This window comes from Melospiza georgiana, chromosome 15 (assembly GCF_028018845.1).
Source record: "Melospiza georgiana isolate bMelGeo1 chromosome 15, bMelGeo1.pri, whole genome shotgun sequence".
Classification (NCBI taxonomy): Eukaryota; Metazoa; Chordata; class Aves; order Passeriformes; family Passerellidae; genus Melospiza; species Melospiza georgiana.
Window position 1 is genome coordinate 13,459,021 of NC_080444.1, and position 24,195 is coordinate 13,483,215.

At 39.1% G+C, this 24,195-nt stretch overlaps 1 protein-coding gene across 14 annotated transcripts in view; it reads left to right on the forward strand.

Annotated features, from left to right (window-relative positions):
- TENM2 (teneurin transmembrane protein 2) overlaps positions 1-24,195 on the forward strand; it is a 617,488-nt gene that overhangs the window by 156,443 nt on the left and 436,850 nt on the right. For all 14 annotated transcript variants that reach the window (XM_058034869.1, XM_058034857.1, XM_058034859.1 and 11 more), the window contains exon 4: positions 13,284-13,559. In XM_058034869.1, the coding sequence (XP_057890852.1) occupies positions 13,284-13,559 (276 nt within the window). The remainder of the gene's footprint in view (positions 1-13,283; positions 13,560-24,195) is intronic.

Sequence of the window (24,195 nt, forward strand, 5' to 3'; positions counted from 1 at the left end):
TTTGTGTATGATTATTTCATAGGGAGTAGAGACTAATGAAAGCCAGTAAAGATGGATAATTTAATGCATACAGCATGGCTAGCGAATCAGGTGCCAGAAGTTGCATCTTAATTTAGGCAGATATTTTCTGCATTCCTTCTAAAAACCTCCACAAATACTACAAATGCAGGTTGTGAATATAACATTGTAGGGTAGCAATTTATTGCACTATAATTTTGTTTATGGCACTACTGATCAGCAGTTTCACTGTGGTGCCTTAAAGCTTGACTTTTATTGGAATAGACATTTTGTGGAATAGCAATGACCAACAATTACATAGTTTTTGTCATTTTCATATGGGTATCATTTATTAACAGCAATATCCAAATTAGCATTTCAGAGGTTTTTTTCAGGCTAGGTGGTTTGAACTGCTCCTTCTCACATGAAAGTCTTAATTTCCTTCACAGCACGGACCTGTGAACTGTAGGAAATGACTGTGGGGGTCTGTACCTGATAAATCTGCTTTCTAATGAGGGTCACAGCAATGTGGAGCTCCTTGGGTGGGAGCAGCCCTGGCTCAGAGCCCCCTCTGCTCTGGCCTAGGGTGGGCAGAGCTGGGCTGGAGGGGCTGTGCCAGCAGGGCAGGGGTGCAGCTCGGAAGGGAAAGGGAAGGAAAAAAAGAAAAAGAAAGAAATGGGAAAGAAAAAAAAGGGAAAAGGAGAAAGGGAAAAAGGGAAAAGGAGAAAGGGAAAGGGAAAAAGGGAAAAGGAAAGGGGAAAAGGAAAGGGGAAAGGGAAAAAGGGAAAAGGAAAGGGGAAAGGGAAAAAGGGAAAAGGAAAGGGGAAAGGAAAAAAGGGAAAAGGAAAGAGGAAAGGAAAATGGAAAGGAAAGGAAAGGAAAAAGGAAAGGAAAGAAATGGGAAAAGGAAAAAGGAAAGGAAAGAAATGGGGAAAAGGAAAGGGAAAAAGGGAAAGGGGAAAAGGGAAAAGGAAAGGGGAAAGGAAAAAGGAAAAGGAAAGGAAAGGAAAAATGAAAAAAGAAAAAGGAAAGGAAAGAAATGGGAAAAGGAAAAAGGAAAGGGGAAAGGAAAATAAAAAGGAAAAAAGGAAGGGGGAAAGGAAAAATGAAAAGGGAAAGGAAAAAAGGAAAAAAGAAAAAGGAAAGGGAAAATGAGAAAGGAAAAAAGGAAAGGGGAAGGGAAAATGGAAAAGAAAGAAGTTCCAGGTTCTGAGGTGGAGTGACCCAAGGGCTCGCCTGTTCCTCCTGAAGCTCCACCAGGAGCTGTTCTTCTGCTGGGGATAGAGCTGCCCAGGCTCACGAGGGGCCCTGGGGGTGAGCACAGGACAGAGCCCAGCTGAGCACAGCCCTGGTGGCCCTGGGAGCTCTCCTTTGTGGCCCTGGGTCGCTGTGTCCGTGATAATGAGATAGAATGGACATCTGGGATTTGGCCTCCTGTGACAGGGTGAGGTGCTGGGGCTTTGGAGTTAATCTTTGACACGTGTCACAGTTGTTAAGGTAGGTATTAATACAAAATAATACATTTGTGTAGTGTTCAACTTTCCTGGAGCTGTCTGTCAGGAAGTTCTGAAGTGGATTTCTTTAAAGACTCCCTGTCTCCTGAGGAAAAGGGGATGAAGCAGTGTGTCCCTGGACAGGATCTATGACTCATTATGTCAATCAAATTCCACTTCAGAGGGGAATAAAGAGATTTGTATCTCAAAGCTGTGCATAACGACTTCTTGGCTTTTCATTTCATATTTATGAGCGGTTTACTTTGAAGTGTTTATCAGGCAATACGCAGAAACATGAGAGAGCATTGCCTGAAACCATGTTCAAGTGTCTAATCTGTTAAATGCTTGCTGAGCAGGCTAGTTCATCAGTGCATGCAATGCAAAAAAGAGAGGAAAAAAATAAACTTTCTGGGGTTTTGAAGCAGAATCTTTCTATTAACAATATTAAAAGGATTAATAATGCCAAGCATTTTGAAATAAATGTAATATATGAAACTTACAAAAGTTGGTTATGTTCTGTGTTAAGTAGATAAATAGTTCTTTGCTTGAAAGGAACCTTGGCAATACTTAATACCAAAACTATACAGTGCCACATCTGCTCTTAAGATGGGAGTATGCAGTATCCACAGGATTCTCACTGCTAATTTAGAATGCTTGAGGCATTCATAAGAGCAGGCTGGTGTAGGTTTCTTTTTCCCCTCTAAAAAGGGCATTTCCTGATAACAGGAATGTTGTAGGCTAATTTAAAAAAAGCAGTGGCATTAGCCTGCAGTGGAAACAAATTTTGAGCAGTATTACCCATTTGCTGTGTGCTGTGCCTGCAGTGGGACTCTGAAGAGGCAAGTATTGTTAAATAGGTCAAAAAATTAAACCCCATAATTTTAGGTAAAATGGAAACCAAATGGCAATGTTGTTCTCATTTTCCTTTAGCTCCTTTAGTGGGTTGGTTACCAGAGCCCATATGCCTCGTGGTGCTTGTTCCAGTTTCCTGTTCACAAATTTTCTGCTACCGGTGCTCTCCAGTCAGGCTTTGCTAATTCTGGCTGGGTGTGACTGGCCCAGGGACTGTGTGAGGTGGGGGCACAGCCAGTGCAGCCCCAGCCTGCAAACCCCCCTGGCAGCTCTGGGTGCACGTGGGCAGGGCAGAGCTTACCTGGGGGAGCCTCTGCTCCATGCTGTCTGTGCATTTAATTGGAAAATAACTTCACCTCCAAGCTCATTTTCAAACATGTTCTTCCACATAGGTAATATTAAGAAGGATCAACAGGAATATCACTAGTTTGGTGCTTGATTTTTACCAAAATTTTTTTCACTAAAATATCTTTTCCCCTTACAGAGAACATATTGGAATGGAAATTAACTTGATTTGTGGGTTCCTGCTTTGGACTTCTTAAAGTTATCCCTGAAATAATTTAGAGGACTAGAGCTTATCTCAACTGTACACTTCTGATTATTTTAGCTATAGATTTCTACTGTGAGTTCCCAGGTCAGAAACCCTTGGAAACTTTAGGCTTTTCTCACTTTTTTGGATGCAGGCTTTTCTCTTCAGGCTTTCCTGTTCAAGGATGAAACTGTTCTCTCCTTGACTCTGTATCCATGCACATTGTTCACCCAATTCCCAGTTTAAAATCAACAAGAAAAAAAAAAACAAAACAAAAAACCCAAAACAAAATGAAAAGCTATGCAAAAAAAGGACCCCAAAGCCCTATAAAAGTTTTTCTGTGTACAGTTCCCATAACAAAAGTAAGTTGTAGAAGAACTTAAATCCAAGGGTAGTTTTTTGACATGTATGCCTGTTCTCTGTTCTGAAGTCTTTAAAGAGATAAAAAAGAAAATAGAACAAGCAAATGCCTTTGAGAAGTACAAATCTGAAATTTAAATAGAGGTGCTGGCATGCACAGCCGAATCAGAGTTCATCAGTCTGAAAGTGATGGATAAATCTGAATATCCAGAGCCCGTCATGGTGGCTTAAGCCACCTGAGGCCACCAGCCAGCTTAGCTCATGTGCCCTGTCACACTGGTAATTAAGAACAGAATTTTTTCTGATAAGACAGTGACTGCAAGGCCACAGGCAAGAGGCATCCAACAGCACCGGGCAGTGCTGCTGTCAGCATTCAAGTCATGGGTGAGGAGTCTGGCAGCAGAATGGACAAGCTCTCATCCAAGGCATCCTGAAGCAGCAGAGAGGAGAGGGTTTTTTCCCATCCCTGTTCTCCAGTGCTGTCCTCACGTACTCCATACTCCCTTTGCAAGATTCTAGGTTCAGAGCTGCTTGTGACTCCCATATAACCTAAAGGGAATTATGTGAACTAGCCTAAAATGCTTCTTTACAAAATGTTGGTAGGCTGAAAAGTGTGAACTAGTGGGAGGATTAATGAATAATCCAATCTAATCTCTCTCTTGCTAAATCCAAAGAGTTCTGTAATTGGAGTCTGCAAACTCAAAAATAATAACGATGATGATGATAAATAAAAAACATAATAATGTAATCGTATGATGCCTAGGCATACTTGACCTTTATCAGTGAGATGTGAATTTATCATTACACCTGATCTGCAAGGCACTTATGAAGCAAGTAAAGGCACTTAGCAATTGAGATGACGTGAGTGTTAAAAATAGTCAGATAACACAGCCTGCACAGTAACTCTGTTTCAAACCAACTGAATTTTGGTCTGATTTTGTACTATTTTCTGTATTATCTCTTAAAAATAATGCCTCATAAAGATTTTGGGGTTAGGCTGTAAATTTTTTAATGCAGACCTAAGTGACAGGCAAGCGTAGTATTTTTTTAATTACTGGTTCTTGTGTAGAATATTGGATGTAGGGGGGGAAAATAATTATTTTTAAAGTCTTTTTTCAGTTTGTGAAAATCAGTGTCAACATTTTCCCCTATGTAAAAGATTATTTGACAAAATTGTTGTTCTAATTGAGATATTGTAATAATTCCTCTTCAGGGGATCTCACACTGCCACCTGTTAAACTTAATGCAGAGTGATGGTGGGAGCTTGAATCACTCTTTGGCACACTTGCATGTCCCTCTATTATTAACCAATAAAGTCAGTGCTGGCAGTCCTTCAAATCTGAGACAAAAGTGAGAGGGAAGGGAAAACAGAAGTGCAACAACTGGCCCTATTGTTCCAATGGAGTTTTATAGAACAAAGATGTAGTTTCAAACAGCAGAAAGTTTGAATAAACAGAATCTACAGCTGTTTATTGGCACATAATGCAAATATTTTCTGTTCATTGAGGAAGGGAAAAGTAATCTAAATTAAAACACTGAAATTCTAAACCACTGAAACACAGAGAAGTGTAGATGAAATAGAGAAGCAGTTTGCATTAACCAAGGGGAATTGGTGTGCTGAGGTGGGAAGAGAACCTTGGAACAGCCCATGCCTGCCAGCACTGCTGGGTGCGACAGGCTCAAGTGTTGGTGTTCAATGTGGGTGCACACAGACCAGGAAAACAAAATCAAACAGCAGCATGTTGTGACTGCCTGGAAAACACTGCAAGGCAGGGAAAAGAGGTGCATGGGAGATGATATTTCTTCCCCCATGGGTCCTCAGGTGCCTGGTATGACCAGTGAGCTCCAGCAGTGGAGCTGGTGTCTCTGCAGTGCTGCTGCTGCAGCCCTGCAAGCTCTGGGTGTGCCAGCCAGGCAGATCACTGTGCTTGTGTGCTTGGGGTTGTATGTGCAGTGTGCAAACAGCAGGCATGGGTAGAATGAAAGAAATCCTGTATTAAGGGTTTCTGTTTTGTCTGGAGCAAAGTTCAGGACCAGTCACCATCTGGATTGGTGCCAGCTGATTCATTCATAATGCCACAACTGACTGGCTGATGAAAATAACTAATTATTTAGCTAGGATTGAAAGTGAAAAGCTGAAAGCAGTTTATAATTCAGTCAAATAAATACAGATGTTTCCTGATCTCATATAACGATGACAATTGGTGAATAAAAGAAGATGTGGTTGTTTGTAGGTAAACTTCTCAAAGAGCTTCACCTGTTTCCCTTGATATCTGATTATAAGATATTTACCTTTTACTCTAAAATTATAGTGCTAAAATGATTTTAATTTAATTATTCTCCAAGTCTGGCATGAAGTTTATGTGGATTTTTATATGGCTTTTTTCAATTGATGCAGTTTTCAGTTTAAAATGTTTATTTGGGAACCTCTTCATTTTAGATCAATTATTTTCTCAGTCCTCAAAGTCATTCATATTGCTCTACTGATGATGCTCCTAGTAGGATTAGAAATGCAGAGTTAAAGGCTGATATCTCTGTCATTTATGAAATGTGTTAGGAGCGAAGTCATTCAGAATATAAACACAAGTTCTCAGCCGAATAATGATTTAAACTTTTTCTTCTGCTGTACAAGTTACAATTTACATTACCCTTATTTCTAAGTGACATGGTATTTACAGTGAAGAAGCACCTTGTGACTAAAGAGCTGACAGCTGCTAGTGCTCAGAAATCTTTATATGTGCCTGGGGACCTTCATAAAATATAGAGTAGCCGTGTTCCCAGCTTGTGAAGCAAGGTAGAGAGAAACAATTAAGGTTTTGTCTGTGTTGACAGCTGATTCAGGTTTTTTGAGAGTTCCCAATTAAACAGTCATGGAAGTATGAAAGCTTATTACCATTGACTTCTGCTGTGTCTTGAGAGCACAGTTTATTTATCAAGTCATGAAGAGTGGTTTGTCTTTTGTCACTTTTTAAATCTTGATTTAAGATTATAAAAATAAGGAAACGGCTTTATGTTAATTTAGCAAAGTATCAGCAGCTCATTTATCTACTGGTTGTTTACTGCAGATTTTTGTAGAGCTTTTTCTTAATAATTGAACTTAGTTTAGTGTATCAGTGAAGATAAACAGCCATACAGTGATTTTATCAAAAAAGTACTTTATGTGTATATATATATAGAAAGAGGGAGAGAGAGAGATAGTCAACTGGAAATCAAGGAGAACTCACTGTCCTTTTCTGACACAATTGAAAATAACAACAGCAGACCTAAATCTTCTGAGCTAGACTAGAATAAAAATGACATTTCTTTACTAGTGAAAACTGACTTTAAATTCTGTGGGACCATGGTTTACTCATTGTACTACTTTGTGCCAAATGAGCCTAAGTGTGCATTGCAACCATGCACAGTCAATACAGATACTAAATGGTAGCTGTCCTCTACTGGGATTGCGCTTGATTCTTTCCTTACATTGTCTTTAAAACTGACTGCTTTTCCAAGTTTACTTTTCCCATGGAGCTGGAGTTGTTTTTCCTTCACAGGAAAATACTATGCTTGTGTGAAGGAGATATTATCAGATGTTGAGCAGGTTGGTTAACATAAAAAAACCAGATTGAAAATAATTCTTTCTGTGTTCTTTATGCTAGCTATCACTTTAAGTACACAGAAAGTCCTAATATTTTCTTGTGTTTCTGTGATGGAATTTATTTAGAAATTCACTGTCTCTTAAAAGGAAACAGGCATTTAACTAAGTTATTGCACAGTTTGATCCATTTTGGGGCTGGGAATAGAAAACATGCACTCTAACTCTTTTTCATAAAATTTTATGTAAAAAAACCAAACAAACAAACAATCCCAACCACCACCTCCAAAACCCGCTATTACTTTGATGGTGTTTGGACCAGAGCTGGGGAGTTTACCAGAACTTCATGATTTGCCATGAGGCTTCACTTTCTGCTTTTTCTCTGCTGCTTGTAAAGGAAAAGGTAACAGGAACTGAATTTTAATCTCTTGGGGTTGGCTTGTTTGGAGACTGGACAGGGACTGGTTCTAAGATGAATGCTGGAGAAAATCCCTCATGTTGTGTTGGTTAAACCAAGGTATCTCCATGCTTTGAATGGGAGATTCCAAGTCTGGGACTCCTTCCCCTCTTTCTGTCTGTGCCTCTCTGCTGAAATCTGAGTGCAGAAGTGCTGGGAGCTCTCAGGTGTGCCCAGGAGCTCAGCTCTGAGCAGGGCTTTCCCAGCCCTCTGCTGCCAGACAGAGAATGATAGAGGAGGCTCAGCCTGGAATTTTCTTTCTGCTGGCACTTAATCAGCAAGGAGAAGGAGGAGAAGTGCACCCGGGGAGAGCACAGAAGGAGAGCAGAGCAATTGCTTACAGAATTGCAAACATCTGTCTCCTTCAGGTTTGAGAATGGACAGGAATGGTAGGAATAACACATCCCTTTATAATAAATGGAGCTGTAGTTCTTTTACCATTCTTTAGAGCTTGGAAAAGTTGGAAAGATGGGCTAAGAAAGTAAAGTGTTAGCCTGAAGGGTTGCATTTCAATGTGGGCTGTGTGGGGTAGATAATAAATTGTCATGTTTGCTACCCAGCTCCAGCCTCTTGTCTTCTCAAATCTGATTTTGTCTTTAATCAACACCATCAATTGAGGAGAAAGCCATACATGTATACTTTTCCCTAAGCCAGAATATCATCAAAATCAGGTTCATCTCCATAAGGTGATGCCAGAAATACAGCTGCTGGGATAGGGAGGAAAAGAGAATTCTTACACCCTGACCCTGTGTAAGAACTGCTCAGCAATAGCTGGACCCTCACAGCCCCATACCAGCTGCAGAGAAGAAAACCAACTCTATCCCAGCCAAAAGCAGTCCAGCCTGGGCACCTCAGAGTCAGAAAGGAGCAAGGCAGTTTATAAAAGACTGTTTAAGAATTCTCCTGTCATTGATGGGAGAAGCTAGGAAATGAACTTTACATTCAAACCACACATTCCAACGTGCACAAACATTTCTGTTTGCTGCTTCTAGTTAGCTTGCTGCAGAAGGGACCAGAGCAGACTGAATTTATAAAGAACTGAGCAAAATTAGGTGTGCATCAGAGGTTTTTTTAAAAAGAGAGACCACTTCCAGAGATTGGACCTAAATTGTGGAACTCCTGCCAGCAAAATCATTATAGCTGTGAACATAACAAGAACTTGAGAAAGGATGGAATGTCTTAAAACAATATATTTGTTATTCTTATTTTCTGTAACTGATTGTAATAGCAAAGATTGTGAGTTATATTTATTCTTTTGATTTTAGACTTAACCCAGTCTTGAACTTGATATCCTGTTGAAGGCAAATTTATCTTATCTGTGCATTACTGGTTTCAGAGATCTTCCTCTGAGGCATCTTGTAGCGATCACAGCTGGATTAGATTAATCTTCAGAAGGGCAATTCATGCAGTTTGTGATCAGCCAAATGAGACCTTTGCCTAGGGGTTAGGTGAAAGTAACCTTTGCTTAAATGGTGATGCTTTCTAGGCTTAGCAGGGATAATGAGTATAGTAGTACATCATTGAATTCAACACCCTGTTACTAAGTGTTTATATCCTAAATAACTGAAACAGTAAATTTCTGCACAAGGAAGTGCACTAAAGAGATAATAGAAGTCATGTCCTCATTTAAAGGAAAACATCTATTCTATTGAGAGACTATTCACAGCGTGTAGATTATGGGCAATGATGATCAAGTACATAACATTATATTACACTGCTAAACTAGAACACTGCTGATCTGTTTTTGTATGAGAGATTATGTTCACCTTAAGGGAGCAGCTGGGTTTAACTGCCTTCCTTTAATGAAAATCATCTAGTGGTTTCTGCAGGAGGGCATGAAGGGACTGAGGATGGAGACTGCTAAGCTCTGTTTCACGTGAAAAAGCAAAAACCTTGTGAATTTCTATTTTTGGTGCTGTGTTGTTCAAGGCAAAGGAGTTTCTTTCTTTTCCACCAATAAGGATCTGATGTTATCTATCTCTTTTCTCTTAGTGTCACCAGCAAAGTAGTAGATGCTACAAGAATATGAGAAAATTTTAGTGTGCAAGAATGGATTCTGCCTGCACATTTCAGTCCTGCTTTGCAGGCGACATTTCAGGGAGGGGCAATTTAGTTCCTCTCAGCTCCCTGCAAGGCCCAGGTGTAGGGGGTGATGTCTCAGGCTGTAAGAAGCCAACCCTTGCCTGCCTGCTCGTGCTGGCAGTGCAGTTTGGCCTGTGGCCCAGCATTCTGTCTGTGGGCACACAGCAGAGCAGTGTGACTGGCCAGGGCATGGCAGGCAGTGGGACTGCTGCCCTGCTTGTCCCCTACAAGTTCTTGCTATGCCTGGGCTCCCACTATCAGATGATAAATCCTTGAAGGAGACACTAAACCTCTACCCCAAGCCGGGCTGTGCCTGCCTTTCCTCTCTCCAGTCCATGAGTGCTGTGGTTTGTGCTGGCACTGGGGCACAAGGGCTGGGTTGTTCCTGCTGAACTTTGTCGTCAGGATTCCACATGGAGTATTCTGGGCTGAGTGGACATGGAATGGCTTAGGTATTTTTTCATCTTTTGTAAGACTATACTTCATCTGCAAAGTAAGATTAGGATGCCCAAAGGGGGCAGCCAGGATGGGGAAGGGCTTTGAGGGGAAGCCATGAGAGGAGCTGCTGAGGGCACTTCATCTGTAGAATTGTAGAAGAGGGGAATGAGGAGAGACCTCATTCCATGTACAGCAGGGTACAGAAGGTCCCCTTTCTCATGAGGGGAAGGAGGGGCAGACACTGATCTCTTGTCTAGGGTGACCTGTGACAGGACCCGAGGGAATGGCCTGAAGTTGTGTCAGGAGGTTTAGGTTGAACATTAGAAAAAGATTCTTCACCCAGGAGATGTTTGGGCACAAGAGGTCACAGCACCAGCCTGACAGAGTTCAGGAGGTGTTTGGACAATGCTCCCAGGCACAGGGAGGTTGGACTGTCCTGTGCATGGCCAGGAGTCAGACTCAATGGTCTCCTTCCAACTCAGCTTATTCTGTGGATTACTGGAAAAATTATTTCTGTGCATCCAGATTTTATTTATCCTCTATGTGAATATACAAGGGTGAATATGCAAGGTCTGCTGGTGGTCATCTGATGGCGTTAGTACCTTAATGTGCAATAATGGCTGAGTAAATGAGAGAAAAATGTTAGTGGAAGCAGTTCATATGTCATTCAGGACATGTGGCCAGTTTCATTGTAGTAAACAGGGCATGTAGGAGAACATGGGCCAGAATAAGAAAATGTCTAAAGAATATAACAGTAGTATTTTTATCTTCCTTTTCTCAGATTTTACAGTAAATGCAGGGTTAGGAAAGTATCAGGAATTATAGAGATACATTTCTATATTTTTAGATGTGAAATGCATATCTGAAAACCTCTTTTATATATGTATGTATGTAGATGTTAAAAAATGATTATCCAAGGACAAGTTATTCTGCCATTATATGCTGCCTTACAGAAAAGTCTCAAATAATATTTTGCAGAAGCAAATGACACAAGTTAGTATATAAAACTAATTTAAAATCTACCAGCAAATAACATGTCTTTACTTGATGGGGAAATTTCTAGAATATTTCATGTCTACCATCAGGTCATAAGACTATAAAGGGATTTCTGAGAAGCAGCATAGAAAATCCTTTCCCAGAGGTTCAGAGGCTGATTCCATTTGTGCTCTTGATATGATCCACTTCTCAATTTTTTAAAAATTTTGTCAGTTACTGGAAAATGCCAAGTTCCCAGATAATAAAACTCAAATGGGTGAATGAGTTCTGTGAATAGTGTATTTCAGTGCCTATGCCATTTTCCTCAGACAAAGTAAGAACAGGATGCTAATCAAAGTGAAATCATCTACGCTTGTAAGGGCTGTTAAAATTTACAGAATATCATCAAAATGTTTACTGTGTATGTACAACAGCTTAATTTAGCTAATATATTCATAATTTAGACATGCCACCAGCAAACAAGAAAATTTGAAAAACTTCATTTTCATTATGAGTTTAGTAATTTTAACGTGTATCTAATGTCAACATTATTCTACCTGAGGTGGACTACTATGATTGAGTTCAGTCCACTTTTTATATTCATTTTTGTTCTATTTTGACCTTTTTATTAATAAGTCTAACCTTAGTTTGCTTATATGGCTGAAGCAAAACTAATCAATCCAACTGGTTTTGTTAAATATCTTCTACTGAAATAGCACATGATTAAAGTTTGCATTTTCCTTAAGAGTAACTTTATCTGTTGTGCTAGAACTCTTCACTTATTAAAAAAAAAAAGGCAAAAAGACAACAACAGCAAAAAATCTCTAGACTGCAGTGCACTTGAAAAGCTCATTTTTAGGACTGTTGAGTTCCCTGCTTTTGACTAAATCACTAAATTTCTGATTACTACATTAAATATTAGAAGGTAGATAAAATATGCTCCAAACTAGAAGGGTTTGGGTTAATTTGGAGCTGGCCTTTTTAATGTAATATTTTTCTATGTTCTTTTTACACATAGCCACTAAATGTTCCATTCCTTGGGAAGCATTGTCTGGTGAGAATTCTTCCCCTGGTGCTGGTGTCACTGTGGGGCTGTTTGACCTCAGGGTGACAGAGCCACGTCCAAGCCTGGTCACTGCTGGCTGAAGACATAGGTCAGGCTTCCACAAGAAATCCATCCCCTTCCTTTAACTGCTGACCTTCAGGAATAAATTTAAACTGGGCCCTAGTTTCACATTTTACGTGTGTGCACACACCCCTTATCCAAAATGTGCTTTGGCAGTTCAATATGAGACTGGAGAGGGCTGATACAGAAAGGGGAAGCAGATGGCTTCAAAACTCTGAGCTTTCATGGCTAATCTGAGAAAGAAGTTCTAATACTTAAAAAAAAAATCTAGTTACCTTCTTTATTAATAGAAGACACTTATTTGTGTGTTTTATTTAGTGTAGGAACTTCCCTCGTGTAGCTTCATTCTAACAAAGACGTAGAGGAAAAGGAAAAAATAGAAATGAATTTTGGACTAAATAAAACTGCTCTTTTAGAAGCACAGACCACAGATCTGCTTTCCCTGTGAATTAAGGAATTAGTTAAATAATTGGAAGTAATATTGCCAGCAACTTCAGTCTGGTTTTTGTTTTTAACCCAATGTAATGAAGCTCAAATTACTTGCCTTTTCAAAATCTTTGAAAGCCTTAGAGACTAGTGAATATTTCCCTTTATTTTTTTACTGCCCTGTTCATTACTGTAGGAAACAAGTACATAAGCAGAAATCAGGCAGTAACTCTGGACTTTGTGAGAACCCTGGGGGACTCTGAGTGCTTTAAAAATGTATAAGATTTTGTCCACTGAGTCGTTATTAACTGCTAAAGGTCACGTGTTTTGACATTGTCTCAGAAAGTTTTGTCTTTAAACCAAAATGACCTCGTGATTTTGGTATCGATTCATTCTTTCTTCTGGAATATGGGGGAAAAAGAAAACAGTTACAATGTAAGGTCTATCTTGATTTCTTTACCAGATATTAAATTGCCAGTTTCACTAAATGTAAATATAAAATTGGTGGCAAAGTTCCATGTTTCCTCACTGATAAAGTTGCATTCTTTCACTATCTCTGTGAATGATTTGTGTATGTGAAAATGAGCTTCATTTTAAAAAATTCTCGTTTTGAGTAATCAAAAGCTCATGCTTTGTTCTACAAATATGAGGTTACATACACACTGAAGCAGATTGTGTCATTAGCACTTGTCATGAGATTTATATTAAATGATTAATTATTTGGGGCCAAAAGAGTAGCCTAGAATTTAGAGACCTTTCCTACCTATGTTTTGTATATTTCATCCATTTTAGTTACATTCAATATTTTCAAGGTTAAGTCTTGCTATACCATTGCACCAAAGATTTCTGTAAGTAACTCATTGGCATACACCAGAACTGAGCAAAATTAAAAAGAGATCTGATATTTTCAAGCTGAAAATAAATCCCCTAGATTTTTAAATGACTTTTTTTTTTTTTAATTTGTTTTCTAGGAACAAACTTCACCCTTGCAGAGCTGGGGATCTGCGAGCCGTCTCCGCACCGGAGCGGGTACTGCTCGGACATAGGGATCCTGCACCAGGGCTATTCCCTGAGCACGGGCTCCGACAACGACTCGGACACGGAGGGAGGGATGTCCCCAGAGCACGCCATCAGGCTCTGGGGCAGAGGCATCAAATCCAGGAGGAGCTCTGGCCTGTCCAGCCGCGAGAACTCGGCGCTCACGCTCACCGACTCCGACAACGACAACAAGTCAGACGAGGAGAACGGTAGGGATTTACTTCAGTGTATTCCTAATTGCTATTCCTAACCTTCTTAAAAATGCTCCACTCTGCTTTCCAAGGTGAAGTTTGCACTTTCTCAGTTTGACTAAAGCTGGTTTTTAATGTGTTTTGTGTGGTATTCACATTCTTTGAACATGATCCCTTCACCCAGGGTTTTTCTCCTGGGAGGCTGAAAGGCAGAGAGAGGCCTCAGAGAAAAGGAAAACAATTCTTAGCTCATTTGCTTCTCCTGTGTTGTGCTCCTGTGGAATGTGTTTGGAGATTGTTTACCCACAGGTGATTGTTTCATTGGACTCTGGTGTGAGTTGTTTTGACTCTTTGGCCAATCAGTGCCAAGCTGTGTTGGGATTCTGGAAAGAGTCACAAGTTTTCATTACCTTTTTAGCACTCAGTATCTTTTCTGTATTTTTTAGTGTAGTATAGTATTCTTTAATATAATATAGAATTATAAAGTAATAAATTAGCCTTCTGATAAGATGGATTCCTCCTCATCATTCTCTCCCCTTGTTGGGGTTGCCTGCATTTACAATAGTTTTGGGTTTTTTAGCATCACTATCAGGAAACTAGTATATGTGCATCATATGATAGATATTATATTTGATCTTACAATTTACTTTTCATGCCATAATCTGTCACAGAAGTTTGTGCTCCGAGTATTTTAAATTAAACTTAATGATGAGAAGCAGAAAGAAATTTCCAAAGAGAAATAGTTTTTATATGTGATTTTTCTACACAGCTTGAAGTAATATTAATAATCCACAATATGCTGATAGCTGTAACAATGATGCTAATTCGTAACAATCAGATTTAATTTTAGGTATTTTTTCCATGGTTTTGAAGTTGTAAAAACAATTCTTTTGCTCTTTTATTACTGGTATTGGGGGGGATTTTGGAAAACAAATCTGTGCATTGGGCTGAGGCAGAACATTTGTGTTTAGTGTGGTTTAGAGTCGCAGAAATTAAACTTTGGGCACAGCACCAGTCACTTGTGACCAAACAGCTTGGCAGTAGAAGCAGAGTCTGAGTATCCTGTGTTCGGCACTGTCCTGTCAGGTGCACACATCCAAATTCACATCCTTGGTGTGGGTCACCCTCAAGTTCTTACCTGGAGAATTTTCTGGGCTCACATAAGTTTCAAGAACTCAAGACAGAAAACAGTACAAAAGGATTTGCAGGAATTTGTCCTCCATCTATAGGGTGATGAAAGTGTGAACTCAGCTTAGTTGAAACAGAAACAAAGGGGTTTGGATCTTGTCATTCTGAGGAGGTGAAGAGGAACCTCCTTAACATCATCAACACTCAGAGCACTGTTCCAGCAGCATGACACCAGCTCTCTCTAAGCATATTGGGGTAAAATTCTGTTTGATACATGTTGGGTGCCTCTCAGAAGAGCTTTTTTGTAGGTGCTTATTTTGGGCTCCTCCCTGTAGGCACTGACGGTTGTTGTGGTTTCAGCAGAGTGGGTGTGCCAGGCTCTGGAAACACAAGCAGCTGCTTGTCAAAGCAAACAGGGCAAAATTACAGTTTATATGTTGATAGGAAGAAGTTCAGCAAAGTGCAATTGATTTTGTTTGTAAAAACAGTCTTTTTTGTTGATTTCAATTGAATCTTCAAGTAATATATCCTCTCCATTGGCATAGCAGGATACATTTCTCCATCAAAACTAAGGAGGGAATGTGCATTTACTAATAATGGTTTGTACAAGGAAGCCCATGTTTTGAAAAGAATCAGTAACTGGTTAATTGATTTTTCCTTTTAATAATACCATTCACAGAAAATATGACAACTTCCATTGATTTTAGTACAGTTTTGTTAAGGCTTCTGAGCGTAATTTCAAATTAAAAACCTGACTAAGAATTCTGGCATTATGAAAGGATTGGGCTTCAGTGCTGTAGCAGGAATTCACTTCTGTGCAGGTGGTTGTCTCCATTTCAGTGGCAGCAGTGTGTCACACCTTTTGTCTAAGAAAACATAAAGATCTCAGAACCCACTTTTATACACACTGTCACAGACTGATAAAAGAATGAGTCTGTTCACTTGTTTTTCATTTTCCTCCCCATAATAAGTGAATTATTTAGTAATTGAAAATACGGTGCAGTGAATCCATTTTTCATGTTTCTAGCAATGATATTAATAGGAGAAAGAACAACATGATCAAACAGCAAGCAGGTAATAAACCAGTATGTGGAATTCATTATGGGTTTCTGTGAGAAGTGTTTCTGTGAGTTTGGTTGTTTTAAAAAAACATCACGCAAGTTTGAAGCAAGTGTTGTGTACACAGAGGTGTTAACTTCAGTAAACTTTTTAGCCTTACTATCTCACAAACCCTGGTTAGCTCAAAAATCAATGCTTCTTCACATCACTGATTTTATGAAGTTTTGGGATACATTATCATATAGATTGACAGTTGCCCCACTGGTTCAGCACCACAGTATGGACACTTACAAAACCATCATTAATTTCTCACACTTGTGCCCAGCAGTGGTTTTCTACATAATAAACACTGTGTCCTTCAGAAGCAGATCAATAACCTGCTAGGTGTTCTTCCTGAGAGGAAGTAACAAGAATCTATATTTCAAGAGAAATTTGTACTCTGATATGGTTTCACATTTGCAGGATACCAGCATTAAGCAAGACATTACTTGGTATGAGGCTTTACCCATTTATGCCTAGCAATATTAGAGGGAACTCATGTTGCTCACACCTCTGAATTTATTGAAAGTACTGTTAAAGCTTTTTCCCTGATACAGCTCAAGGGTTATGAAAGAATAGTTCAACTCTAAAAGATTACTATTTTTTTTAAATATTGAGATCCTATCACAATTTAAACTTTCAAAAAGCCCCAAACGAAAAACCATACCTCTCGCATTTTTTTTGAATCAATAAATCTATTTTGTCATCTCCAAGTAGCACAGAGGAAGCTTAATTTCTAAAAATTGCTCCCATTCAAATCCATTCACAGAGCTTGTGACCGTTTTCTCTGCTTGTAGATTTTGTATGATTTAATTTTATCATTAACCAGAATGCTGTGAACCTTGAAATATTAGCAGGCTTGGAATGCTTATAGATAAATTGAAATAATGGAAGCTCATTAAGTTCCATGTTTTACTTAGTATACTGAAATTCTTCCTAACAAAACACCTTACTGATCTTTTTAAACCAGTTATATTTTCAGAAGTCTGATTCGGCTCTAAATTCTTAGTGTATCTTGTAGTTTTTGCTGCTGTCTAGATGTGGCCATCTCTTCTTTAGACAGATCAATTCTGAATTTGTTACACAAATCTGTCATCAGATCGGTACTCCATGTGATTTACTGGGTTGTGAGATTTAAATAAATTAATTTTTTTGGATCCATGCAAATGTAAAAAGCCGGTTAAAAATACAGATCACCTCTAATGTCATGTGCCAGCTTTGGAGAGAGAATCACCTGTGGGGATGCAAGGTGTGAGCTACAGGGGATACAGCACTGCTCCTCAATGCTTATTTTTTTTTCTTTGATTAAATCTTGTAACTATTTATTCTGAAACATCATGGCAAACTTCTCAAAACGATTTCTTTTTTCATCAGTTGCAATGTTGTTTTCTAAGCCTACAGTATTTCTATTTCCAGAGTAAAGCTTAGGGACTGGTCATGTTTAAGTTTTGACCTTGAAGCAACTGCTCTTTCAGGGTTGGTTTCTTCTGCTTTTGGTTTTTTTTTTTAAGTTGAACTGAAAATTATGTTCTTCTGAAAAATATAAAACTTTGGAAAATAAGGTAACTTTTGGTTTAAAAATCCATGAAAATGGAATGATCATACTTAAGGCGCATTTATGTACAGAATCTTCTTGGAACAGATCTGCAATTTTCTCTTTTTCTGCCTACACTGTTGTTGAATGACCAGTTACAGGCTGTTAGGAAAGCAGTGAAATTCAAGTGACATAAGGCAGATGGGAGTGAAAAGCTGAACAGACCAATAACAGAGAAGAGAAGAGATAATCTTAGGTAGAGCAAAGGAGGATGGAACAGTAGGATATAAACTCAGGGCAAATCTTGGTTTGAGTCCTGAAATGAACTCGTTGGCCCAAAGTGAACCCAGAAGGAGGATTTTCAGTTTGATGTGAATCTAGATCCTGCTATTCTCCTCTTGTAAAAGAGAAAATTTAGAAATGTTGGTAACATTTTTTGGGGTAGATGGTTGTTCCCTTGGCACTTTTTCTACTAGTCTCACTATTGTATATAATGGATAGATAATGTGCTGCACTGATATTTTCAGGTTCAATATCCATCAGTGTTTGCTATTTTAGATGTACTGGTGGCAATGACTGTGATTATTTTTTCCATATTGCTTTGGTGGTGCTTTTTATTGTAGTAACTAAAAGTTGGGTATCAGACAATACCTTATGTGCATATCACTTACTAAATGAAAGGGTACCATGAATAAAGAAAAAAAAATTTGGAAAAATTATAAGGTAAAATATAATAAACTGTATTTGTGTTGTGCTTCTGATTGCATCTCATGAAAAATAAGGTAAATTTTCTTTTTTTTCTTTTTTTTCCCTGGTGTGAAATTTTCAATGGCAATTTCCTACAGTAACTTCTCAAATGCATTTGTAAACTTTAAAATCAAAACCTAACCCACCTCATAATTGAAACTGACCTCATGGTTTATCATTGTTTCAGTTTTATGAGCAGTATAATCTGAGCTTTTCCTGGGATGTTGTTGAATAGTAAACTTGGAATTACAATAGAAAAGATGTTACTGCATCAGAGAAGTTTACAAAAGGCACCAGACAGATGACAGCCAAGGAGTTTATTTTCTTACTTTTACTGTTGTAATTTTGACATGTTGTTATCAATATTTCATTTTTAATTTTTTTTTTCAGCTTTCTATTTCACACTTCATAATTTGCAGGAAAGATTATAGCAACACTGTGGTTCTGCTCTTGAGACTATTTTGGGTTTGTCGTATGCATGCTAATGTGTCTGAGTTGTAAGGGAGTAGAAAGTAAAAGCTTTTTATGCTGTTAGTCCCAGAATTCTGTTTGGGTTAAACAAGTGGGAGATGCTTAAAGTTCCTCACCAAGAAATATTCACTTTCACCAACAGGAAATACTTTCCTTGTTAAAAGGGGATGTTTAAATAGTGGTGATGCAGTTGGAGCAGGTCTGTGTCATCGTCAACTGTGTCTATGTGGGAAACAAAATATGCCCTCGTAATTTTGGGATAGAATATCGATATTTTGGGATAGAATATCGATATTTTGGGTATGAGGAACAGCAGGGGAGATGCAGATTCGCTCTGTATGGCATAGTGGAGTGCTGCTTTCTGTAGGGAGAGCTGTCTGGGAATGTTGTGTCTGTTTCTCTCCTGGAGCGACCCAGGTAGCCTGGGAACAACAGGAGGCACTGATCTGAGAGAGGAAGAGCTGTCACAGCTGTGAGATCTGTTCCTAGCTGAGAAAGTGGCCAGATGGTCCCAAGGAAATGATGGGATTGAAATGAAATGTCATACACTCAGAAAATGGCATTGCACACGTCACACATCACCGAGGCTCCTGCAGGAGGAGAGCTGGGGAGGTGAGCTCCTGCATGGGCAGGCTTCAGCTCTTCTTCAGGAAGGCTTGTAAAGTACTTTGTAAATGACAAATTTAGAAAGTCATTAAGCTCAGTATCAAAGCTCGGTTGCTTAAGTGGATCCAATTTTGATGTGCTCTCAAAACCTGAGGGCACTTCTGATAGGAAGTGGTTTCCTAATGAGGGAATTGACTAGCAGGAATGACTTTTAAAGACTTAACTACACATAAACTCAATTTGGTCCAGGTAAATGGCTTATGTATTCAGTGAAGAGAGAGTCTAGATGATGGGGTTAAGGACAAAAAGTGGATATGTGGTGCTGGTAAACTTTAAAGCCTTGTGTAAGACAGGAATATGAAATGACAGTATTAAAAAGCTTAAACATTTGTTGCAATTTTAATATAACCCAACAAGACTGTAGTGTAGGTTGGCAGGATGATGTGATGAATTACTGCTCCACTGTCTGGTGTATATTGAAAGAGCTCAATAAATACTATCTGGAACAGAGTGCTTGATGGTATTCTAGAGATTAAGGATGGAGATGTGGCAAGACAGCTCTGCTTTGGTGGCCTACAAGAGTAAACCCAAATGCCATTTTGATATTGAGTTGCTCAAAGCTGGCATTGAGCACTTGGGCAGCCTTTAGATTTTCTATTCAGGTCAGTGTTGACCTGGGAGTTGTACAACAGGATCTTGGGTTTCATCCTCCCAGAGTTAGAGGTGTTTCTAGCACTCATGATTACAGGAGGAATGGATGGAATGCTAAAACAAACAAGCAGAAAACCCATTAAAGCCCACAAAAATCTCAAACCAAAATAAAAAATCCTCCTGTATATGGTGAGGTGAGATCTTACACCATGAATGTCCATGCTGTTCTCCCCCATTGACATCAGTCAGGGCTTCAGCACCCGGAAAATTTTCCATTTCCTCTGAGGTGACACCAGTCCCATTCTGTGCCCTGCTCTGGCACAGCATCACTGGGCTTTTTGTCTCTATACCATTCAAGAGCCTGCTGGACCTGTATCCTGTTTGCAGTCTCTCTTCATGATGTTTTTTTTGGATAATATGAATGACCCCCTCATAATCAAATGAACTAAGGCAATCAGGAATTGAGACCGAGGAATTGAAGTCCAGTATTTAGCCAGGAAACTGAGGAAAACAGAAATATGGGCTGGTGAATTAAGGCTATCAGGAAAATACTGCAGCAGCTGGGTGCAGAAACTGCTGAGGTTAGCTGGGATCTTCCTTTTTCCTGAATTCTAAGGAAAGAGCTTTTGCCTGCAGCTGTATCTACATCACTGTGTGAAGGTCACAACATGGAGAGCTTTGAAAAAAAACCCTCTCAAAATAACCACAAGATTTTTCAATTATTATTTAATCATGAGCCTTTCCATCTAGTAGAGAAATGATGAAACTGTTTAACAAGAACTCCATCACAGCACATTATTCAGTTTGTCAATTATTAGTTTTATAAAAGAAAACTTAGATTATATAGGTCACCCAGGTAAGCAAGCAGCAGCGCCTTTGTTCAAACCATAACTGAGTTAGAATAATGCCTTTTTATTCTTTTCTATAAAAGAGATCTGTGTCTGATAAAGCCAATCCAGCTTGGTGCTAAATGCATTGTATGTGGCTGATGAATGATAAAACCTTTGCAGGGAGGTTTGCAGGTTTGTCTGTACTTGGTGTTTAACTAAATTTAATAAAGTGAAACAAAACCCAAGTATTTTACTTTTACTTTTCCCTTGTAAACTGAAGCGCAGATCATGGAAATCCATACTCTGGATTTATTTTGTCTTGCCTTTCAAAATGAAAAATGTTACCAAAAGCTTCCTCTAAATTCATCACACCAGAGACTGGTACCTTTCCTCATGTACAGTATCCCACAATTAATATTCTTCCTAATTACAAATACTTGCATACTTCACTGATTAGTGCATAATTACATCAAGGTACACACTGCTTTTTCTAGTCAATACTTCATTTATAAAGCTCAGACTGAGTCTGGCCAATGAGCCCCAGTGCTGCAGTGAATGCCTGCTGTCACACGTGTAACGTGACGTGGAGGTGGCTGTTTAAGTGTCATTACATTTTCTAAATATTTCTTGGGATGTGCTTTGTGTTTATGCTCTGCACACTGTTCTTTTCAAGGAATCTGTCAGCTTGTCAAAGGCAATGGGTTTGAATTGATTGTTAATGTGATGTTGAAGTGTCACGTCCTACTCAGGCAGGCTGGAATTCCCCTTCAGATGGAAAATGGATAGGAAAGGTTTCAGATGTCTATATAAGATCAAATAGAGCTTTTTGAAAATAAATTATCCCATAACTAATGAGTTTTGAAAGATACTATTAATTTTTTACTCTCTTATATTATAAAAATTTCTTCACTTAGTTCTTAAGTAGTAAGTTATAAAAGATGCTTCCTAAGCTCCGGTCCTTAGGTCAAAGGAGAGAAAATCTAATTAATAAGCAAAATTTTGTTGGTGGTGGTGTTTGGGGTTTTTTGTTTGGGTGGTATTTATACATAAAATGTTCTTTTGTGATGTTTTGCAGAAGCTCCTGGCAGAGCTGAATGGCTTCTGTCAGATATACTATAGGAGCAACCTGAAAATTAACTTTTTTCTTTGCTTTTAATTTCCTTATATTTCACACAGGTTAAAAACAACTTTCTGCTTAATTTAAGCTTTTACAAGTCCTATGACACTTTCCTTCCTTGGCAGTGATAAGGGAAGTACTTTTATCTATTTGTTCAGCCTCTCTGTAGCATCTGAAATCGCTGACTCTCCTCTCTACTCTCTTCCTGTAAGAAGCTCAGGGGATGATTGGCAATGATTCAGGAAGGCTGAAGCTCTGCCTCTCAAATCAAGTGAGAGGTTTCTTGTGAGCAGCTGTTTGTCCACTTGCCTGTTCAGTCTTTGGCTCACAGACCTCTCATCAAAGTTCTTCAACACCTCAAAAGCTGTTGGTAGCACCACAGAGACCATGCTGAAATCTGAACCATCTGTGAACAACAAACACTATCTCTGGTAAAAGCAGAGGACCATTTTTTCAATTTCTATTTTGTCTCTCTTACAGTTAAAGAACATCAGATTGGGCTAAGCCCATAAAAGAAAGATGTGATGATACTGGGGAGATGGAAGTACCTTGAAGAACTTGTCTTTTCCTAAAGCTACCTGCTCTCAAAGGCTTGCTATCATTGTTCTTAAAGCTAACTCCATTTTTCAGCTTGCAGTAGGACTCCTGTCCATGTGAAGTAGCTTTAAATGTTTTTCCCAGCCCAAATAATTGACCCCCATTATGTGCTTCTCTTTGTCATCAGAGGGTGCACTGCTGTGATTTTCCATGTTCATGTGCTAAACCCACTGATTTTTGGAAGAGGCACTGCTTCTATGTGGTACTGCTCCTTTTAGTTGTGTAAAGAAATGGCAAAAATGTGGCCTTATGGAGAAAACTGGCAAAAGAGGTATGTGTAGATTGAAACAGTAGTTGGAACAACCCAGTGCTAAAACAGGGCTGTTTCCCTGGTGTCCATTCGGGTTTCTTACATTTCATCAGCACCACTTACACTGCAGTGATGTACAAACTCATTCCTTACCCTGAGAATAACCACAAGTTTCTGGAGCTCAGGACTGTGCAGCAGAACAGCACAGGTGTCAGAGGAAGAGGCAGTTTTATTTGTGAATAAAGTCCCAGAAGGAGCTGTAGCCACTACAAAGTAAGTTGCTAGTGTATTCCATGCTGGCTCCTGGAGGCACCTGCTCTAAAATTGAATGTGAGTAAGATCCTGAGACTTGTATGTATTGTTTGTTCATTACTCTGTGCTTGCACAGTGATTGTCCATCTGTGCTCAGGTCTGAAAGAGAGATTTACATAAGCTGGACTCTAAGATACATGATTCCTGGAATGTATCACAAGTACAGTTCATCCCCAGAGCACATCAGACTGTATTTAGATGCAATACCAACTCATATTTACACCTTCTGTCCTTTGATATTTTCTCTGGGCTCCCAAATGCATAATGCAGCAATCTGGGTAAATGAAATAAAAAAGATGAACTTATCAAGCTTGACTTCCTATAGGCTGAGATGGAAGAAGATGCTTTGTAGTTTTTTAGTTTTCATTTTATTAAGAAGCACGCTAGTATTATTGAGGGCCTTCAAATAGCATCTCTCTTGCAGCTGAGCAGCTATTCAGTGGGAAGGATGACTTTTGTGGTTTCTGAAGTTGTTATAAATATCTCAGGAACTGCTGACTGTTGGAGTCATTCAGGCTTCTCAGTAGCACGTTGCTGATGGGAGAAGATCATCACTGAGTGGGTGAAATTGTATTTGCCTGAAAGTCCAAGGAGCCCATGGAAACCAAAACTTCCTTGCCTTGTTTGCCCTGTTGAAACTGAGATCGCATCTTGTAAAAAGGCATAAAATCATTCCATTACAGCAACATGCCTGTAGGCAAGGCACAATATGTGAGCATCATTTGTTTGCTCAGAGCCATGACTGTCATTCAGAAATATTGAAAGGTAGCAGTTGGATTTTTTCACACAAATGGTTAAGGGACTTTTCTCAGCATCAAATTAGTGTTCAAGAGTGAAAATATAGCTTCTGTTTCCTCAGATGCTGAGTTGTAAGAATGAGTAATCGTGATTCCTGGGGGAATTTATTTTGTTTTTTTAACTTGAGTGGCACTAGATAAATAGGTTTATCAATTTTCCACAGAAGACTTATATTTAGTAAACTTGAAATGAGATGAATTACAGTGAAGTTACTCCTCTTTCCAGTTTTCTTTAGGAGGGGAATTATTTTAAGGAGCCATGTGCTATTTATACCTCCCACATAATGCTGTACCCTCCAGCTATATTACACAGTGTGGATATGGACAAAACAAGGGATGGCTGTAATTGCCTGAGTGACTGGAGTTTGTTTTTTTGTGGTTCTTTTATTTTTTTTCCTATTTAAGATTGTTTTGCTCAGTGAAACATCACTGACTCCTGTGTTCAGAAGTTTTTTCTGATCAGTTTTGTTCAGTGTGGGGCAGGAAGGATTGGGTCAAGGTTAGGACTCTGACCAG